This window comes from Panthera tigris, chromosome X, assembly GCF_018350195.1.
Source record: "Panthera tigris isolate Pti1 chromosome X, P.tigris_Pti1_mat1.1, whole genome shotgun sequence".
NCBI lineage: Eukaryota > Metazoa > Chordata > Mammalia > Carnivora > Felidae > Panthera > Panthera tigris.
In genome coordinates, this window is record NC_056677.1 from 46008733 (window position 1) to 46030959 (window position 22227).

General features: G+C 36.4%; 1 protein-coding gene across 13 annotated transcripts in view; it reads right to left on the reverse strand.

Moving 5' to 3' along the window:
- The window catches only part of HUWE1 (HECT, UBA and WWE domain containing E3 ubiquitin protein ligase 1), a 167448-nt gene that overhangs the window by 109727 nt on the left and 35494 nt on the right, over positions 1 to 22227 (reverse strand). For all 13 annotated transcript variants that reach the window (XM_042974387.1, XM_042974391.1, XM_042974397.1 and 10 more), the window contains 3 exons: positions 20278 to 20376; positions 19358 to 19564; positions 17865 to 18017 (listed from right to left, as the gene is read on the reverse strand). In XM_042974387.1, coding sequence (XP_042830321.1) covers positions 17865 to 18017; positions 19358 to 19564; positions 20278 to 20376 — 459 coding nt within the window. The remainder of the gene's footprint in view (positions 1 to 17864; positions 18018 to 19357; positions 19565 to 20277; positions 20377 to 22227) is intronic.

A 22227-nucleotide genomic window follows, 5' to 3' on the forward strand; every position in this document is an offset into this window, starting at 1 on the left:
ACCAAAAAAGGCTACAAGAGGACATTTACAGGGATAACTGACTACAGTAAGAAACAAGAAAGATCTCAAATACAACCTAACTTTATAACTAGAAAAAGAACAAACTAAGCCCAAAGTTAGTAGAAGGAAGGAAATAACAATGATCACAGCAGATATAAATGAAATAGAGACAAAAAAAAAAGCCAACAATACAAAAGCTCAATAAAAATAAGAGGTGTGTTTTTTGGAGTGGGGGGAAGATAAACAAAATAGACAAAACTTTAGCTAGACTAAGAAAATAAGAGTGAAGATTTAAATAAAATCAGAAATGAAAGACACATTACAATGGATACCACAGAGATAGACAGGATTAAGAGACTACCTATGATTTCTCTAATATATGGAATTTAAGAAACAAAACAAAGAAGAAAAGGAAAAATACAAAGAGAGAAAAACCAAAAGACTCTTCACTACAGGGAACAGATGGTTACCAGAGGGGAGGTGGGTGGGGAGATGGGTGAAATAGGTGGTGGGGGTTAAGAGTACACTGATAATGAGCACAGAGAATGTAAAGAATTGTTGAATCACTATACTGTACACATTAAACTAATAGAACATTGTATGTTAACTATACTGGAATATTTAAAAACATAATAAAAATAGAGACTACTTATGAACACATTGCCAAATTGGATAACCTCTAAGAACTGGGTAAATTCCTAGAAACAGAGAACTTACCAAGGGTAAATAATGAAGAAATAGAAAATCTAAGCAGACTAATAATGAGCAGGAATATTAAATCAGTATTCAAAACACAGAAAAGCCTAGGATCAGATGGGTTTCCCTGATACATTCATCAAACATTTAAAAGAATTAACACCAATTCTTCTCAAATTCTTACCAAAAATTTGCAGAGGCCAGACTTCCAACTCATTTTAAGAGGCCAGAATTACCCTAATAGGACACTAAAAGAAAACTACAGGCCACCATCTCTGATGGACAAAGACACAAAACTGTCATCAAAATACTAGCAAGCCAAATTGCACAGCACATCAAAACGATTATACACCATTTTCAAGTAGGATTTATCCTTGGGATGCAAGGGTAGTTCAACAAAAACAAGTCAACAAATATGATACACCATAATAACAGAATAAAAGACAAAAATCATATGATTATGTCAACAGATGCTGAAAAAAACATTTGACAAAAATTCAATGCCCTTTCTTGATAAAAACTAAAAAAAAGGGATATAAAAGGAACACAGCTCAACATAATAAAGGTCATATGTGACAAGCCCATAGCTACTATCAAAATCAAATGGTAAAAGGATGAAAGCTCTCCAAGATCCTGAACAAGATAAGGATCCCCGCTCTTAACACTCCTATTCAATACAGTACTAAAAGTCCTAGCAGAGCAATTAGGCAATTAGAGAAATAAAAGGCAACCAATTTGGAAAGCAAGAAATAAAACGGTCTCCATTTGCAAATGATGTGATCTTATGTATACAAAAAGCCGAAAAATCTCACCAAAAAACTGTTAGAATAAATTCAGTAAAGCTGCAGAATATAAAATAAACATATAGAAATCAGTCACGTTTCTAAACATTAATGAACTATCTGAAAAAGAAGTAAAGAAAACAGGCAGCACCAGAAACAGTAAAATATTTAGAAATAGATTTAATGAGGGCGTCTGAGTGGCTCAGTTGGTTGGGTGTCCAACTTCGGCTCAGGTCATGATCTTGTGGTTAGTGAGTTCCAGCCCCATGTTGGGCTCTGTGGGGACAGCTAGCTTGGAGTCTGGAGCTGGCTTCAGATTCTGTGTCTCTGCCCCTCCCCCTCCCCCGCTCACTCTCTCTCTCAAAAATAAACATTAAAAAAAATAAATTTAAGGAAGATGAAAGACCTGTACACTGAAAACTAGAACACTAACGAAAGAAATTAAAGACACAAATAGAAAGATATCCTGTGTTCATGAATCCCAAGAACACTGTTAAAACATCCATACAATCCAGGACGCCTGGGTGGCTCAGTCAGTTAAGCATCTGACTTTTTAGCTCAGGTCATGATCTCATGGTTCCTGAGTTAGAGCCCCATGTCAAGCTCTGTGCTGATAGCTTAGAGCCTGGAGCTTGCTTCAGAGTCTGTGTCTCCCTGTCTGCCCCTCCCCTACTTGTACTCTGTCTCTTGCTCTGTGTCTCAAAAATAAACACTAAAGGCCAAAATGAACAAATCAGGAGACTATAGATGCTGGAGAGGATGTGGAGAAACGGGAACCCTCTTGCACTGTTGGTGGGAATGCAAATTGGTGCAGCCGCTCTGGAAAGCAGTGTGGAGGTTCCTCAGAAAATTAAAAATAGACCTACCCTATGACCCAGCAATAGCACTGCTAGGAATTTATCCAAGGGATACAGGAGTACTGATGCATAGGGGCACTTGTACCCCAATGTTTATAGCAGCACTCTCAACAATAGCCAAATTATGGAAAGAGCCTAAATGTCCATCAACTGATGAATGGATAAAGAGATTGTGGTTTATATACACAATGGAATACTACGTGGCAATGAGAAAGAATGAAATATGGTCTTTTGTAGCAACGTGGATGGAACTGGAGTGTGATGCTAAGTGAAATAAGCCATACAGAGAAAGATACCATATGATTTCACTCTTATGTGGATCCTGAGAAACTTAACAGAAACCCATGGGGGAGGGGAAGGGGGGGGGGAAAAAAAAAAAAAGAGGTTAGAGTGGGAGAGAGCCAAAGCATAAGAGACTGTTAAAAACTGAGAACAGGGGCGCCTGGGTGGCTCAGTCTGTTGGGCCTCCGACTTCGGCTCAGGTCATGATCACGCAGTCCGTGAGTTCGAGCCCTGCGTTGGGCTCTGTGCTGACCGCTCAGAGCCTGGAGCCTGTTTCGGATTGTGTGTCTCCCTCTCTCTCTGACCCTCCCCCATTCATGCTCTGTCTCTCTCTGTCTCAAAAATAAATAAACGTTAAAAAAAAAATTAAAAAAAAAAAACAACTGAGAACAAACTGAGGGTTGATGGGGGGTGGGAGGGAGGGGAGGGTGGGGGATGGGTATTGAGGAGGGCACCTTTTGGGATGAGCACTGGGTGTTGTATGGAAACCAATTTGACAATAAATTTCATATATTGGAAAAAAAAATAAACACTAAAAAAATAACTGAAAAAAAAAAAAAACATCCATACAATCCAAAGCCACCTGTAGATTCAATGTAATTGCTATCAAAAGTCCAATGACATTTTTCAGAGAAATAGAAAAAAAATCCTCAAATTTATATGGAACCACAAAAGACCCCAAATAGCTAAAGCAATCATAAGAAAGAACTGTAAAGCTAGAGGTATCACACTTCCTGATTTCAAACATTATTACAAAGCTATAGCAATAAAGAAAACCCAGTATGGTATTGACATAAACACAGACAAATACACCAACAGAACAGAATCAAGAGCCCAGAAATAAACCCTCACATATATGGTCAACTAATATTTGAAAGGGAGCCAAGAATAATCAATGGGGAAAAAATAGACTCTTTGATAAGTGGTGCTGGGAAAACTGGGTAACAAAATGCAGAAAAAAGAAAATAGATTCCTTTCTTATACCACTCAAAAAAATGAACTTGAAATGGATTAAAGACTTCAACATGAGACCTGAAACCATGAAACTCCTAAAAGAAAACATACAGGAGGGGCGCCTGGGTGGCTCAGTCAGTTAGGCATCTGACGTCAGCTCAGGTCATGATCTCACCGTTTGTGAGTTTGAGCCCCACATTGGGCTCTGTGCGGACAGCTCAGAGCCTGGAGCCTGGTTCAGATTCTGTGTCTCCCTCTCTCTTTGCCCCTCCCCCACTTGTGCTCTGTCTCTCTCTCTCTGTATATCAAAAATAAACAAAATGTAAAAAAAAAAAATAGAAAAAAAAAAGAAAACATAGAGGAAAAGCTCCTTGACACTGGTCTTGGTAATAATTATTAGTTTTTTGGGATAGGATACCAAAAAGCATAAGCAACAAAAGCAAAATGAAGTGACACAACACTAAAATAATTCATACAACTCAGTAACACACACAAAAAAGATTTTAAAATGGGCACAGGAGTTAAATAGACATTTTCCCAAAGAAGACATACAAATGGCCAACAGGTATTTGAAATGGTGCTCAATACTGCTAATCATCAGGGAAATGCAAATCACAACCACAATGAGGATACTGCTTCATACCTGTTAGAATCAAAATACAGTTAAGAAATAAGTATTGGCTAAGATTTGGAGAAAAGGAGACCCTCATGCACTGTTGGTACAGTTCCTAGTGAAATGCTATCCTCAAAAAATTAAAAATAGAACTACTATATGATCCAGCAATCCCAATTCTGGGCATATATCCAAAAGAAATGGTATTAGGACATCAAAGATATCTTCCCTCTCATATTAACTGCAACATTCACACCAGCCAACCTATGGTAACAAACTAAGTGTTCATCTATGGATGAATGGATAAAGATGTCACACACACACAGGACTAATATTCAGCCAGGAGAAAGAAGGAAATCCTGCCTTTTGTGACAACATGGATGGACCTTGAGGGTATTTTAGTAATTGAAATAAGAGAAAGATAATTACTGTATCCTATCACTTATATGTGGAATCTAAAAAAGCTGAACTCCTAGAAACAGAATGGTAGTTGCCAGGGGCTGGGGCTTGGGGCAAATGGGAAGATGTTGGTCAAAGAGTATAAACTTCCAGTTATATATAAGAAGATCTGGGGATCTAATGTACAGCATGGTAACTATAGTTAACAATACCGACAATATACTTGTCAATATAGTTGACAATATACCTGTCAGTTGCTGAGAGTAAATATTAAATGTTCTCATCACAAAAAAGGAATGGTAACTACAGCAGGTGACAGAGGCTGAGCACAGGAGGAGGTACCGGCCAAGCAGACATAGAAGGGCAGTTATGGAAAACTCAAGAGGACAAGGAGGGCAGTTTAGAAGCCAAGACTAATGTCCAGTCAAATACTGAAATGAAATTAACTTTATTATTTTTTTAATCTTTAAGCCAACACATTTTATTTATGCATTTTTATTTTACTTCTAGTATAGTTAACATAATTGTTAAATTACTTTCAAGTACACAATACAGATTCAATAATTCCATATATTACTCTGTGCTCATCAAGGAGTCCATCAGCTATTTCATCCATCCCTTCACCCCCGCCCCAGCAACCATCTGTTCTTTGGTTTTCCCTTTGCTCATCTGTTTTGTTTCTTAAATTCCAAATGAGTGAAATCATATGGTATTTGTCTTTCTCTGATTTATTTCACTTAGCATTATATGCTCTAGCTCCAACCATGTTGTTGCAAATGGCAAGATTTCATTTTTTTATGGCTGAGTATTATTCCATTAGACACACACACACACACCTTTATTTATTCATCTATTGATGGACACATGCTACTTCCATCATTAGGCTATTGTAAATAATGCTGCAATAAGCATAAAGGTGTATATATATCCTTTCAAATTAAGTGTTTTCATATTCTTTCAATAAATACCCAATAATGTGATTACTGGATCATATGGTAGTTCTATTTTAAAAATTACATTTTCAAAGAATATTTAATTCGTGTGGGAAAATACCATGGGTTATGTGGGGGAAAAGCAGCATATGAAACAACGTTATCAGTTATTTTTTCTACATGATGGTGACTGAGGATTATTTGTTATTTTCTTCTTTACAATTTTCTGTGTTTTCTTAATTTTTAACACTAAACATGTATTACTTTTGTAAAAATTCTGAGACAAATAGATTTGAAAAATAAATTCTGGAAGGTGAAAAAAAAGAATAAATCTGAAGCTAGGTCAATTGCATTACCCAGTTGAAAGAGAAGAAAGAAAATTAAAAGTATAGTCTAAGAGTTATGTGGGGACTCCATCAAGTGTACCAACATATGCATAATGAGAGTCCCAGAATGAAAGGAGAAAGAGGAGCAGAGAAATTAAAGAAATAATGGCCAAAATCATATCATATTTGACCAAAGACTTGACCTATAAATCCCAATTCAAGAGAATAAGGACTTGTCAAGTACCAGGCATCCTCAATAAGATCAATAGCTAATTTTTCATCAGAAACCACGGATGTCAGAGTACAGTGGGAAGACATAGTCAAAGTCCTAGAAGAGAAGAACTGCCAGTCAAGAATTCTGGACCTGGCACAATTATCCTTCAAAAATGTAGGAGAAATTAAGACATTCCCAGATAAAAGCTGAGGGAGCTTGTTGCTGGCACACGTGATTCAAGAAATGCTAATTGGAGTCCTTCAGGTTGAAATGAAAGGGCGTAAGACAGTAACTTGACTCTATATGAAGAAATAAAAGACACCAGTAAGGTAACTACATAGGTAAATTATAAAAGCACTGATGTATTTTTAGTTTTGTAACTCCTCTTGTTTTGTGTGCTTGAAAAGACAACTATATAAAAGAGTAATTATACATTTATGTTGATAGGCACACAACGTATGGATGGAATTTGTGGCAACAACAATACAAAGTGGAGGAAACAGCTACACAGGAGCAAAGTTTTTGTGTGCTATTAAAACTAAGTATTTAAAAAAATGTTTATTTTGAGGGAAAGAGTGCAAGTGGGGAAGGGGCAGAGAGAGCGGGAGACAGAGAATCCCAAGCAGGTTCCAAGCTGTCAACACTGGGCTCGATCTCTCAGACAGTGAGATCATAACCTGAGCCGAAACCAAGAGACGCTCAACTGACTGAACCACCCAGGCTCCCAAAAACTAAGTTGGTATTAATTCAAACTAACTTCTCAAAAATCAAGATGTTAGTCTAACCCACAAGGCAAACATTTATAACTAGACAAAAGATAAACAAGGAAATAGAAGACAAACTAGACCTAACAGATATAGTAATCCACCCAACAGAACACACATTTCTTCTGACGTACAAGTAAAACATTCTCCCAGATAGACCACAAAACTAACTTCAAGAAATTTAGAAAGAATAAAATCATATAAAGGTATCTTCTCCAGAACAATGGAAAGAAATTAGAAAATTCCCTAAAATGAATGAAAATAAAAACATGACATACTAAAACTTACAGGATACACTGAAAGCAGTGCTTACAAGGAAATTCACAGCTATAATTGCCTACATTAAAAAAAAATCTAAAATCACTAACCTTTCACCTTAAGGAACTAGGGAAAAAAAGAGTGAACTAGACCCAAAGCAAACAGAAAGAATAGTAAAACTTAGAGCAGAGATAAATGAAACAGAAAATATAAGTAAACCAAATTTGGTTCTTTGAAAAAAAAAAATCAACAAAAATAGACATTCCTTTAGCTAGACTGACCCCCCTACCCCCCAGAAAATAGAAGTTCTTGCTTTCTCTTGCTTTCTTTTTCAAAGGTACATATAGATAGCAGGAACCAGTGAAAAGGGAAAGATTTAAGGCAGCTGGCTATTATGATGTTCATCTTCGACAGTCAGAACAAGTTACTAGATTTTTCTGATCTTTACCTCAATCTATGTATAAAATTGAGAAAATGATGCAGCACGCCTGGGTGGTTCAGTTGGTTGAGCATCTGACTTTGGCTGAGGTCGTGATCTTGCAGTTTGAGTTTGAGTCCTGCATCAGCCTCTCTGCTGTCAGCTCAGAGCCCACTTCAGATCCTCTGTCTCCCTCTCTCTCTGCCCCCCCCCTCAAAAATAAACATTAAAATATACAGTAAAAAAATGAACCATTTCTGTTCAAAAGAATTGAGAAAATGATGCTTGTAGCATCTTTCTCAAGATTAAATGAGACAAGAATGTGTAAATTAGAAGGTCCAACATTAAGAACTTAATAAAAGCATCTGTTACCACATACTGATGCATTAAAGATATTCACTGTGGCATTATTTACAGTAGAAAAATATTGAAAATAACCCAAATAAGAGCAATGTTATGTAAACAGAGAGAATCGTATGATGGCATAACTTCACAGTATTTAAAGTATTCATTTACAGAAGATATAAAACCGTACCTTAATATCAATTTTTTCTCTGATGGTATTAGTTTCATCCCAAAAAGATCTTGCCCACCCAAACAACAAAAGAACATGGAGTTATACTTTCTCTGAATGCTTTTACCTTCATACTTTCGACACTCAACTTTTTAATACATCTTCATTTGATACCACATAGAAGAGACTGAGATTCAAGCCAAGGATCTGAATTTGCAAGGCAGAATAAGCTTGAAAAGCTGTACACCTTCGTAATTATTTTCCTTTTGTTTCTTCTATTGTCACAATTGTTTTAGCATTACTTCCACTATTCATGTCATCACAGAATCTTTCTTCCCATGTTTTGTAATTAATAAAAATCAAGCACCAATGACTTGCCCTAATAAGCTGGAATCCTTAAAAGACCATGTGCCAAGTCAAATCTGATTCATGAAAGTCTGTGATAATGTGACATTCATATTACCATTATATTAAACACAAAGAAACATTTCTTACAAAACTATGCAAAATTAACAAGGGAAAACACCAATGCTAGTATATTAAATGAAGTTATAAAATTATATATACCATGTGTGCAGCTATGTAAAGAAATATGTATAAAATAAAGTCCAAGAAAATCTATCAAAATACTAAGGATACATGATCATGATAAATTATCTTCTGTAGATTTCTGAATTTTTTAAAAATACCAAGCATATATTTTTATTATGAGGAAGTTTCTTTTGCAGCCAACAAGGTAAATCTATGGAATGTTTGAAATTCTAGGGTACTTATTAGTACTACTCAGAGCAACTAGTTCTTTGTCCTTTTTATTATACACATATATCTGCTTTTTCAACTACTATGTGACCTTTATAAAGAACAGAACATGTTTTATCCAGCACAGGGCTGGTTATATACTTCTTGAATGGTGTCAACTGGAAGGTCTGGGTGTGGATTCAAGAGCCAGGTCTCAGGCTGACACCCAGGTTTGGAATAAAAACCATGCTATAACAACCCCAAACACCTAAGACAGTAACAGCAAATAATGCATTTCACACTTTATCAGGGACTAAGAGCCTATAGGCTTTTCCCAAAAATAATATAACTTCTGAATGTCATTATCCTCATCTATCCTATAGTGTTACCATATGATCCTAGCAATTAAGCAGACACCCAATAAATAACTATTGTATCAACCATGCCATAAAGGCATATTTGACACCACATCACTAGATGGGATTTGCTAAAGGGTAAGTATTCAGACATCAGGAAAAAGCTTGATGGGGCGCCTGGGTGGCTCAGTCGGTTAAGCGGCCGACTTTGGCTCAGGTCATGATCACGTGGTCCGTGAGTTCGAGCCCCGCGTCAGGCTCTGTGCTGACAGCTCAGAGCCTGGAGCCTGTTTCAGATTCTGTGTCTCCCTCTCTCTGACCCTCCCCTGTTCATGCTCTGTCTCTGTCTCAAAAATAAATAAATGTTAAAAAAAAAAATTAAAAAAAAAAAAAAGCTTCATGTTCTTTGAGATGAAACTGTAAGAATTCAGTAAGATTTTGTAGCTTTACTCAATAGGACAGACTAGACCAGTGGTTTTCAAAGTGTGGTCCCTGGATCAGCAGCCTTAGTATCACCTAGAAATTTGTTAACAATGCACACTACCGGGCCCTGTCCTAGGTCTACTGAATCAAAAACTGGAGGCGGAAAGAGGTAAAGGAGTGTGAGCAGGGGATGGAAACCAATCTATGTTTTAATAAAGTGACTCTGATACATGGTCAAGTTTGAGAACCAGTGTACTAGACCTTCACCAAACCAACTGGCTTTTAACAATTCAATAAGCCTTCTTGGAGAACTTACCCTACATTTGCAGTTCACTAGCCACTGTTCATATTTACAACTGGCCCACATCATTGGAATAACTGAGTCACTAAAAACCTATCATGAGAAAAGATACCACATACACATTTTTCATAAAGACCAAAACATGATATTCAACACTTTTCCTAAAAGCCATTCCACACTTTTTCTGAACCATTTCTGAAAACAAGTATGTACATAAACACAATAAACAAAACAACGTGAAGATTTGGAAAAAAATTAACAGATGACAAAGGGCTATTATCTCCAACAGAGCTTTTATAGCAGAAAAACACTAAACTAAGAAAAAAATAGGCAGACGAACAGACAATTCACAAGAGCAAATCCTAATAGCCCAAAAAAGATGCTCAAATTCACTACTCATAAAGTAAGGGCCAATTAAAGTAACACGGATTATTACTGGGACTCTTTCACAGAATCAAAACTATCAGTAAGTAAGGGTAAAAGTACAAGATTGCTTAATGTACCAATCACTGTTAACAGGAAAAAAAAAAGAATATGCATTAATAGGGAAATAGTTGTATAAATTACAGAACATACAAACTATGGAATACTGTGTAACCTTTAAAAGAATGACATAGCTATACAGCGATTTAGTGAATTTTAACAAAATATTAAATAAGAAAATTTAGATGCAAAATTGTCCTGCCTTTGTAATTCAATGACAAAAGTACCCTTAAAAATACCCTCTATGAGGTTAGAGAGGGAGAGAGCCAAAGCATAAGAGACTCTTAAAAACTGAGAACTGAGGGTTGATGGGGGGTGGGAGGGAGGGGAGGGTGGGTGATAGGTATTGAGGAGGGCACCTTTTGGGATGAGCACTGGGTGTTGTATAGAAACCAATTTGATAATAAATTTCATATTAAAAAAATACCCCCAATGTGTCAATATAATATGACGATAAAATACATACAGGATTGTAGGAAGACTGTAGGAAGATGACCCAAGAGAAAGAAGAATGCACCAAAAAAACTGTGTGACAGTATGTATATGTTTGTGCAAAATAATGTGTATATAGTCTTAATTTTTTTTTAACATTTATTTTTTGAGACAGAGAGAGACAGAGCATGAACAGGGGAGGGGCAGAGAGAGAGGGAGACACAGAATCTGAAACAGGCTCCAGGCTCTGAGCTGTCAGCACAGAGCCCGACGCAGGGCTTGAACTCAGGGACCGTGAGATCATGACCTGAGCCGAAGTCGGACGCTTAACCGACCAAGCCACCCAGGCGCCCCAATATAGTCTTAAAAGAAAGCAAATATAAAAGGGAATATCATGTAGTTATGTGCTGACAACCAACTTCAAAAATAGCTTCCATTACGTACTTGCAACATGATAAGCATTAAACCTAAATGTTTCATGACGTGTTAGTTTATACCTGAAATCTAGGAGGTAGATGATCATAATCCCCAATTTACAGATCTATAAACTGAGATTAATTTGATCTGTTAAGAGCTCTAGGTCCTCTAAATCCAGGTTCTTAACCACATGCAAGTGAATACATGTATTTGTTGCACAGGCGTGGATAACAAAAGAATTGATTCAAAAAGCAGTCTAAAAACTGAAGAGACATGAACCAAAATGTCTATGAAGACCACTGTTACAAAAACTGTTACATTTCAAAAGGAAGATGTAGGAGAAAGCAAACCATGTCAACAAGTTACATTTTTAGAGAATTTTACATTTGAGAAAAATGAAGTTTTAAAATTTTAATAGGGAGTGTAATGATAGTTATTATTACTTAACACCTAGCCTATTATGTCTAACCCCTCAAAAACCTGCAAGATTCTCTTATTTGTAATAACAAAGCATCACACACTATATGTTAACAAAAGCTGCAATGTATTGCACCCATCAAGATTCTGAATTGTTTGGGACTTAAAAATCAGCCTTCAATCTACAGTCTCTATGTTATCCCAATTCAGAGGAAAAAGGAAGCATATCTGTCAAAGGTAAAAGGAGTCCAAAACACAAAAGAACATACAGCAGTCCCCCAGTATCTGCAGTTTCATTCTCCATGGTTTTGGGTACCCACAGACAAGAGCAATCTGAAAGATGATCCTTCTTCTGAGGTACTGTCAGATAGTCAACAGTAGCCTAAGGCTACATTATGATGACTATGTCACATTGCCTAGTCATTCACCTCACTTCATCTCATCATATAGGCATTTTATCATCTCATATCATGACAAGATGAAGACTGAATACAGTACAGTAAGTTATTTTCAGAGAAACCATATTCATGTAACTTTTATTACAGTATATTCTTGTAACTATTCTATTTTATTATTAGTTATTGTTAATCTCTTACTGTGCCTAATTTATAAACTAAGCTTTATCATAGGTATGTACAGGAAAAAAAAACAGTATATATGGGGTCAGTACTGTCTGCAGTTTCAGGCATCCAGTGCAAGTCTTGGAATATATCCTCCATGGATAAGGTGAGGAGGCGGGGAGAATACTGTAATAGCAATCATTTAAGCAATCCTTCCTGGTAATAGAATGGTCCAAGGGAAGAAATGAACCTGATAATCCTGAACTATCCAAAAACAACAGCAAAAAAAAAAAAAAAAAGAAAATCCTACACTTCCACACTTTGCATATGCGTGCCATGTAAGAGTACAGTATACATCTTAATTTTTACTTTCTAAATTAATATCTGGCAAGATATTAATTCTGGTAGGTGTGTTATGGCTCTACACAAAATACCAAATTAACTAGAATGTTCTTCCGTCTTTAAATGTAAAGCTTGTTCTGAAATCTGAAAACCATTCGACATGGTATAGCTTTTGGAAAGGGGATGGCACATATAAGCAAATAGATCAGGTTTCAAACTCCAGTTCCATCAATGCCTGGTTGTGGGAATTATAAGCAATCACTTCACCTTGCTTAACACCTCATACTCTTCATCTGTAAAATGAGGATAAGAATTCGTAGCTTCAGAGTATTAAGAGGATTACATATAATAGGTACTAAGTCAGGTTAACAACTATAGCACAATGGAATATAATAGCCATTAAAAATAGATCTACAAAGTCATTACAAATTCTCAATTATAAAATACATAATACACAATGGCTATAAAACATTCAAAGTAGAGAATATAAAAAGTGAAACTCACCCACCATCATTCCCCCCAATTCCCTTTCAGAGCTTACAATTAGATATGTAACTTTCTGGACTTTACTAATACAGTTTACTTTTGGACTTTTAAAAAACCATAGACGGGATCTTCAACTAAGTTTTCTTGCTAAGAGATCCTTTCATTGAGGAGTTTTAGATGCCATGTTAATTATGACATTTCAAAAATTTTTCTCAAACAATGGTGCAATAAGAATACTTCAATATAACTTTTGCACACATCTGAATATGTTTCTAACATTTCTTTAAAATAGAACTATTGGATGAAATAAAATATATACATTTTTATTTTCTTAGAGAGAGACAAAGAATCTTAAGCAAGCTCCACACTCAGAGTGGAGACCAATAGAGAGCTCAATCCTACAATCCTAGCATCATGACCTGAACTGAAATCAAGAGTCGGACGCTCAACTAACTGGGACACCCAGGCACCCCTAAAATGTATACATTTTTAAATGAAAGATGTGGTCAAACCCTACAAAAGGACATTTTGACACTAATAGTTTATATGTACCTGTAAGTACTGTTTCCCTACAACCTAGTCAATACTATATACTATTGCCAATCTAGTGGTTAAAAATGACCTCACATAATATGCATTTCCCCATTATTCCTAGTGTAAACTTTTCATGTTTTCTTGACCAATTCTTTAAAAATATTTAATATTCCTCTGTGAACTGTCTGTTCATATACTTTTGCATGTTTTTCTACTGGATTACTTATTACATTTTTAATAATTTACAGATGCTATTTATATAACATTATTCCTTTGTTGTATACAGTACAAATTTTTTCCCCCAGCTTAAGAAGTCATCTGCCTTTTAATTCTTATACACAAGTTTTAATATTTTCACATAAAATCTGTCAACTTTAAAAAAGGGCTTATAGGTTTCTTGACTTAGGAAATCCTTCCTCATGAAAGATGTTCAAGAGTTGCCTATATTTACTCCTAAATATGTTTCTAGGATTTATGTGAATAGGGTGAAGAAACGACCTACAACACATTTTTCCCTCAAACAGCCAACTGTACCACTTTTCTTTATAAATGAGGCTTACTATTTTATTCTGCAGATGTCTATTTCTATGCCAATTAAAAAAATTAAAACTACTATGGCTTTATATTTTGTTATCTGTTACAGCAACTGACCCTGATTCTTTATCAGTATTTTCTTAGATATTTTTGTGCCTTCTGCTTTCCAATAAATGCTATTAACAGGGCCTCTACTTAACCAATTTGACAGATTAACTGTATTCTCCATGCCTTCTGTAAAATATATTGACTAATGCAATCTTGCTGCAGTCACTCTTTTGCTCCCACCAGTTATCGGTAAGTGTACCAAGCCAGGTGTTGGTCTTCAAACTCATTTATGTCAGCTGTCTGTAGAGCAATTAATGGTGTCAAGATTTTAGTTTGTAAAGGAACCTGAATATAGAAGTATGTTAAAGTACTATACAAGGCCACCTGGGTGGCTCAGTCAGTTAAGCATGTGACTCTTGATTTTGGCTCAGGTCATGATCTCACAGTCATGAGATGGAACCCCATGTTGGGCTTTGCACTGAGCATGGAGCCTGCTTAAGATTCTCTCTCTTTCTGTGCCCCTCCCCCACTCATGCACATGTGCATGCTCTCTCTCAAAAAAATATAAATAAATACCATATAAAACAATGATTTAAACTGAAAAAGGAACTATCTTTTTAAAATAAAAACTAATCTGAATATTTGGCAAAGACTAAAAGGCAAGATGCTAAAAGTAGTGTCAGGGCGCCTGGGTGACTCAGTTGAGTGTCTGACTTCAGGTCATGATCTTGCAGTTTGTGGGTTTACGCCCTGCGTTGGGCTCTGTGCTGACAGCTCGGAGCCTGGAGCCTACTTTGTACTGTGTCTACCTCTCTGCCCACCTCCTCTGCTTGTGCTGTCTCTCAAAAATAAATAAACATTAAAAAAAAATAAAATAAAAAAAAATAAAAATAGTGTCAAGTTAGGGGAAAAAGATTCAGGGGTAAATTATAGAAATTTCTAATTCTGTATTCAAGTTCCTTTACAAACCATGCTACTGGTGCAGAGCTCACTTGGGATTCTCTCTTTTCCTGCCACTCCCCTGCTCGTGTGGCATGCACGTTTTCTCTCAAAATAAATAAACTTTAAAAAAGTTCTGCTTTAACAACATTTTAACAATAATTAACCTACCAACTATTAACCCTAATTTGATCTAAGAGGGCTTCTACTGTATTGAGTCTTCTCATACAAAAAATGGCATCATCTGTCTTTGCTAACAAATTTAGATCATTTTTTAAATCTGTAAGTAAGGGTTTTGTTCTAACAGATCTTAAATACTGCTGGTTAGGTTTATTTTCTTTTACTTATTTATATATACCATCTGTCCATCCAATTACTGCCCATACACATTTTCCTTGCCAAAGACAACACTTTTCACCACTTCCTATATCCTTTAATTTGTTTTTTCAAAACTGTGTTGCTTTGGGTGCACATCTTTAAGTTTCAGAAATGGTACTACCAATAAACATTTTTAACTCCCTCTCACTCAACATTATTTTCAAAAGCTACTGATGTTGCTACGTGCATTATTTGGTCCCCTGCTTCTAACTGCTACACAGTCCATAATATGCATAAACTCCATTTTGCTTATCCAATCTACTGCCACAATGATGCAGTATTCTCCCACATGTTACCTGATGGAATAATGTGTTATCTTTGGGATATATACCAGGAGTACCAGTCAAGGGTTCCTATAGCCTCACATGCCTATTAGCACTTACCATTACACAGTTTTCTAATTTTTGCTGATCTGACAGTTTAAAAGGCTGTATCTTGCTTTAGTTGTATTTTTCTAATTACTAATGAGTCTGGAGCATCTATTAATGTGCTGAGTTTTCTGGTCTGTGAATTATCTATCCATACTTTTGTTTATCCACGTTAATTTGGAGGAGTTCCTTAAATATACTACAGGGACAGTCCCTTGACAGTTTTAAAACATGGCTAAACACTTCTCAATCTATCACTACTAAGTTTTATCTTTGGCAGTGCTGCTTAATATTGTCCACAGACCAGCTGTTATTCCACCAACTGTTTGAATGTGGTATTGGTCCATGACAAAATGAATTGGCACCAGAATGTTGTTAGCCACATCAGTAGGTGCACTGTTTAGGTCAACTGGTGTTTTTCTCATTCAAGGAAGCAGTGTGCTGATTTACATTCCACTTAAGTGCTAGCATAGCAGTGAATTATGATGTTTTCCATTGAAAAGGAAGTCTTAATTTTGTATTATAAAATTCAAATTTTTACAGTAAGATTTACGCTTTAGAGTTTTTAAGTTTTTAAGAGTTCCTTCCCTACCAGTATATCACAATATAACCTTCTACATTATCTTCTCTTAAATGTATGGTTTTGCCCAATACGGTTTAACTATACTTGTTGATCCTGTGAATGAGGTCTTTATTCTAATCATCTAGTTGTTTATTACTACTGTACAGAGGAGATATTTGTTTCTATACACTGACTGTTGACTTGGTTGTCTCACTGTACTTTTATTAGTTCTAGTAATTTTATGCTATCTCCCCAAAAAACCCAAAAGCCTCAAACCTATCACCTTCATATAGTAACAAGTTTTCTCTTTTAGTATGTATCATTCATTTCTTTCTTTTCTCTTGTATTTGTTAGGACCTCTACTACAAATTCCAGTGGCAAAAGTAGTAGGTAGCATCTTGTCTGACTTTAGAATTCAATGGAAATGCTTCAGCTTTCCCATTATGACTTCTGGTAGATGATTCATAAATTTAAAGTTTGTTTTCCTATTTCTAAGAGTTTATATTAGTTTTTATTAATGTGCTGAATTTTATCAAATGCTTTTGAAGCATCATCTACTTGAGATATGGTTTCTTTTCCCTTTTACTGTTATTTGGGTAGCCAATGTTGAACTGTCTTACATTTTTTTAATAACATGAGAAAATTACTTATGTTAAAGAAAACAGGTTGCATGTCTCTATATGCATATTTGCAAAATGTAAGAAGAAAATATGCTCAAATTTTGAAGGAAGCTGCATCTGGGTAAGTTATAAACAGGTGATTAATATTCTCTTTACACTTTTCTATATGTCCTAGAATTTTCACAATACATGTTGCATTCACTATCCTACAAAAATGATTTTTAAGGAATCATGTACCTAAAAATAGCCTGAAACTTGAGTTACATTATTTGAGTTAACCATTCAATTGGCTTTTAAAAAGTCAGACTTACCAATTTCTTCTAACAAAACGTTCTAGCAATGGCTACCTCTCTCAAACCTAAGTACGTATCATCCTTTTGTCTAGAAACATTGGACAATAGTTTGGTTGAGTTGAACTTTTACATGAGAGTTCTTTTTGCCTTCAATTACAATTACTACCATCACAAGCCAATTACTGAGCACAGCGCAAAATACCTTGTATTTTATTCTGAAACTACTCTGAAGGTAGATATACTAAATTCCCAAATGAAAAAACTGGTATCAGAGCTAATAAGCAGGGACAAGACAAGACTCCAGTCCAGATCTTTCATTGCACTATACCTCCCTCGTGAGTAGAATCTGATTCTGAACTTTCCAGAAACGAAGTTGTCATTTTTGAAAAAAGGGAGATTCTACTTTGTGAGTAGAGATTCATGAAATCTCTCACGATTACTTCATAACAATTGAGAATACTTCTTAGGTTTAGGGGGAACTTTGCTAATGGGGCCCCCATAATTCCATTTAATTAGGCCAGTAAACTTAGGGATTACTATCCATTTTGACAATGCAAAAAACACCTGTGGAAAGGAACTATATGGTCCAGTTTTGTGCCCTTCCACTCTTTACCCATGACTCACCTCTGCCAAGTGTTGCAGCCGGGTTAGCAGTGGGGTTCTCTTGTCAGATCCAAGACGTGTGATATAGTTTGATCTTTTGCTAAATACATACAGAAGATTAAGGACTGCCAGCACCACTTGCATATCAGAGGAAGCCAATAAAGTTGTCAAATGCTACAGGGAAAAAAAAGGGCAAGTTCATGGTATTAGGCACACTAGGCCTTGAAAACTTAAAATACCAATGTAGTAATAGATTTGTCAATATATACAAAGCTATTAAGAAGTTTAACAATACAAAAAAATTTATAAATATTTGAGCACCTACAACATGCAACCTTGTTCCCAAGCAACTTATAATCTGGCAGCAAGCCACAAAGTCCAATAAAAATAAAACGAAAACAAAAACACATGAGCAGCAGCTCAAAACTGCACAGGTGTCCCCACAAGAAAAAGAAATTACAAAAGAGACACATGTGATATTTTAATACATAGTGGAACTCAAGAACATTAAGTCTCCAGCTAGACTAAAAGAACTGTGAAAGAAAGATAATTTTATGCTCCTGTATTCTTTGAGATATAGAATAAATTAAAATGTAGGGTTCTCCATATGGAAGCTAAAGATATCAACAACAGCTGGTGATGGGGCGCCTGGGTGGCTCAGTCGGTTGTGTCCGACTTTAGCTCAGGTCATGATCTTGCAGTTCGTGGGTTTGAGCCCTGCATCGGGCTCTGTGCTGACAGCTCAGAGCCTGGAGCCTGCTTCGGATTCTGTGTCTCCCTCTCTCTCTGCCCCTCCCCTGCTCATGCTCTGTCTCTCTGTCAAAAGTAAACATTAAAAAAAATTAAAGAACAAAAACAAAAAAACAACAGCTGGTGGCACTTATGACTGTTACAGTACAGTGTATGTAACATTAACCCAAGAGTGACTGCTTTGATTTTTTAATAAAATCGAAGTCTATCAATATATTTAAGCATCTAGTCAGTGTTAAAATCAGTATGTCATTCAGATGGCAATAAACCTAGGTATTTCTGGTTGCTGATAATCCTGAAGGCCATGGTCTTCCTTTTGCAACTAATATATTTTATCTTTAACAGACTGCTTATCTGTTCCTCACTTAAAACTCTGGGTGCTATACTTTAGTTCAGTTATTCCACTTCTTTTCCCAAACCGTTTCCTTTCAATTCTGTTTACCAAAGAATTAGAAAAATTAACACTAACAACAGGGCACTTAAGCAATGAGTAATGTGTCAAGGAAATCAAACTATTTCCAATAGTTTAAGTGGTTTGGGGCTGCTTTAATAATGAATGCGGAACAAAGATAAATTCCCACAAATTCCCAGGAATACTTCAATATATGTATTACATTCTCAATCTTATCATTGTCTTTGACACTGAAAACTCCACAGAGCTCCAAAATGAAAAGGAAAGAATTATCAGAGAGAAATAGCAATTTATTTCTAGATATGAGCGATTCTAGTTAAGAACAGATCACATAGGCTTGAACCTCTCATACCTCTATGGAACTGTACAGATGCCGGGAAAAGCTGTACTCAATGAGCAAGGCAGTGAAGTTCAACACAGCCAAGAGAAGCATTTTTAGTTGTTCTCTCTCTGGCCTATCACACACGAGCATCCATGACATATTCTCCACTGTTTGTCCAGCATCTGCCAGAATTCCATCAAAGCGGTCCAACAGATCCACCCAGTGATATAACTCACACTGGAGAGAGGAAGAGAAAGAGGAACATGTAAGAATAAGGTCGAAGTACTATGTGGGTACTTTGCTACAATGGATTGCTGAGCAGGACACCTAGACAAGTTCACTTCCCACCTTTGCTTCTCTTCAATCCCCCCACCAGTACAGAAATCCATATGACAAAGATCATACTCTGAGCCACATAAACCTGTAATCATTGTTATATCCATCAAAGTACATTATGTACAAACACCAGCAGACACCCTAACTAGGTCTTTAAGGGGAGAATTCTGGCTACCTTCTGAGGTCTACAAAACAATGACTCTCCCTGCCAGAATCCATTTTATCAAAAATGTTCACTTTTAGAGTTATCTAAAGAAGATTCTTTTAACTATCTCAAACTCATACTGTCAGTCAAACTAAAGGAATTCTGTGGTTGAGATTCTTTATCATCACCCGTGTAAATGTTCCTCACCCTCAGCTAGCAAACTTTTCCTTTCATATTTTCTTTCAAAATTTCCTTGGTAACTATTCATAAGCTAAAAGCTACTGACCTAGAGCTATACTAGACATACAGCTTAGTAGATAATACAGCTTATAACTGTAGACATACAGCTTACCAGATACTAATTGATGAATGATGCTACCTCATTGTGGTTTCTCTTTCCATATCAGAACATACAAAATGATGTACTAGTCCAGGGAGCCCTGCCTTTTGGGAGTGTGGGTTCACATACCTTTCCAATGTTCCATGTTTTGATTTGCTGCAGTTCCAAGAGTAGTTGCTCATCATTACAAACTTTGAGTTTGTCTATTAAGGCTCTGCAGTCTGCAGGCTGAGAAAAACAGGTATTCACAAAAGGTTTTTTGGAGTAAAGGAATCTTTAAGCCAACACACTCAGCAATTTAGAAAACTGGAAATTTGCCAGACAGTCACTTGGGATTAAATGGAAATCTTGTAATAAAACCATCCATCTGTTCATTTTCATTTTTTTAATGTTTATTTTTTTTTGAGAGATACAGAGCATGAGTGGGGGAGGGGCAGAGAGAAAGGAAGACAGAATCTGAAGCAGGCTCCAGGCTCTGAGCTGTCAGCACAGAGCATGACATGGGGCTCAAACTCACAGCCCATGAGATCATGACCTGAACTGAAGTCAGACGCTTAACTGACTGAGCCACCTAGGTGCCCCCATCTGTGCATTTTAACTTGGATAAACTTGTACAATAGAAATAAAGGAAACAAGCTAGACATAAAAAAAAAAAAAAATGAAGGAATCTGTACCACAGTCTGAAAGTTAACTAGAATACCTGATAAGAAATCTTGAAATCAGAGGAACACTGAAAAGCCCTAGTGAATTCACAGTTAAAGGTGAAGATTGGCTATATTTTCCTACAACTATTAAATCCTCTTAACTGTAGGAGGGTCAAGAGCTTCTGAACACCGGGACTTCATTCTTATAGGGTTCCCATTGCCATACATTCCTGCTCTCTTTAACTGATGAAAGGCCTGTTTGTCAGGTAACAAGGTGTGGATTGACAGTTTATAGTAAAGTTTCTTAAAGCAGAGGAGGAAGGACAGGGAATGGGACATAGAAGTCTTCTATTATGGATGGCAGCTGGAAATGACTACACTTGCATGGCATCCTGAAAATGGGCCTAGATTTGCAACCAAACAAACCTGGGTTCAGTTCTTAGCTTGATGTTTACTAAGCTGTTTGATCATGAGCTACTCCAATCTCTCAGCCAGTTTTCTTACCAGGGAAACACACCTAATAACTACCTTGGTAATGTGAAGCTCAAATGTTTGCAACATACATAAAGCACTTATTTCACATAATAGGAGTTTAAATATTGAGACACAGCATACTACTTCAAAGAGTATGAGCTTTGGAATTAGACAGTTGGTAAGCTACCTCTTTGAATCTCCGTATCCTCTTCTGCAAAATAAACTAACATCACCTATTTACCCAGCAATGTCGTCATGAGATTTAAACTAGAGGTACCTTCAGTACCCAAAACAAACATGGAATAACAGGGGTTTCTCCCTCTGAAGTAAGCGTTATTAAGAGCTACCTCAAATTTTTGTGGTGATTAAATGCATGTAAAATTCTTGGCATAAAATCCTTCCATAAACCAGGCCTGCACTTTCCTCTCCTTGAAGTCATATAGGTTGAGGGAGAAGTGATGAAGCAGGATAAACATAACATGGGAGTCTAAACCATCTACTCATGTAGTTCACTTGTGCTTTCTGAACGTACTGAAGTTTAGTATCAAATATACCACTTCAAATCTAATCTGCAGCTATGCAGAACCAATTTTATGATTTTGTGGGTTAGATTACACCCAATTCATGATGAACATTTGAATACTATAGTCACTTGGTATCTCATAATCAGGCATTCAGTTTTTATCAAGTTCCAGTAGCAAGCCTGAAACTGCTTTTCTGACTGTCAGAATACTTGTTGGCAGGTAATAGCATTGCCAAATTCTAGGAATCTTAGCTGCACTTCCCCTATCAGGGCTTGCCAGAGGCATCTTTGGCTGACACCTAAATCAGACATCTGGATCTACTAGATCAAAATGTCCACATAGTAGGGCAGCTTGCATCATAGCCTGAACCTTTTGCAGAATCTTTTCTAGATTCAGACTTCACTATCACTTTAGTGGTTATCCAGCAAATAAATCAA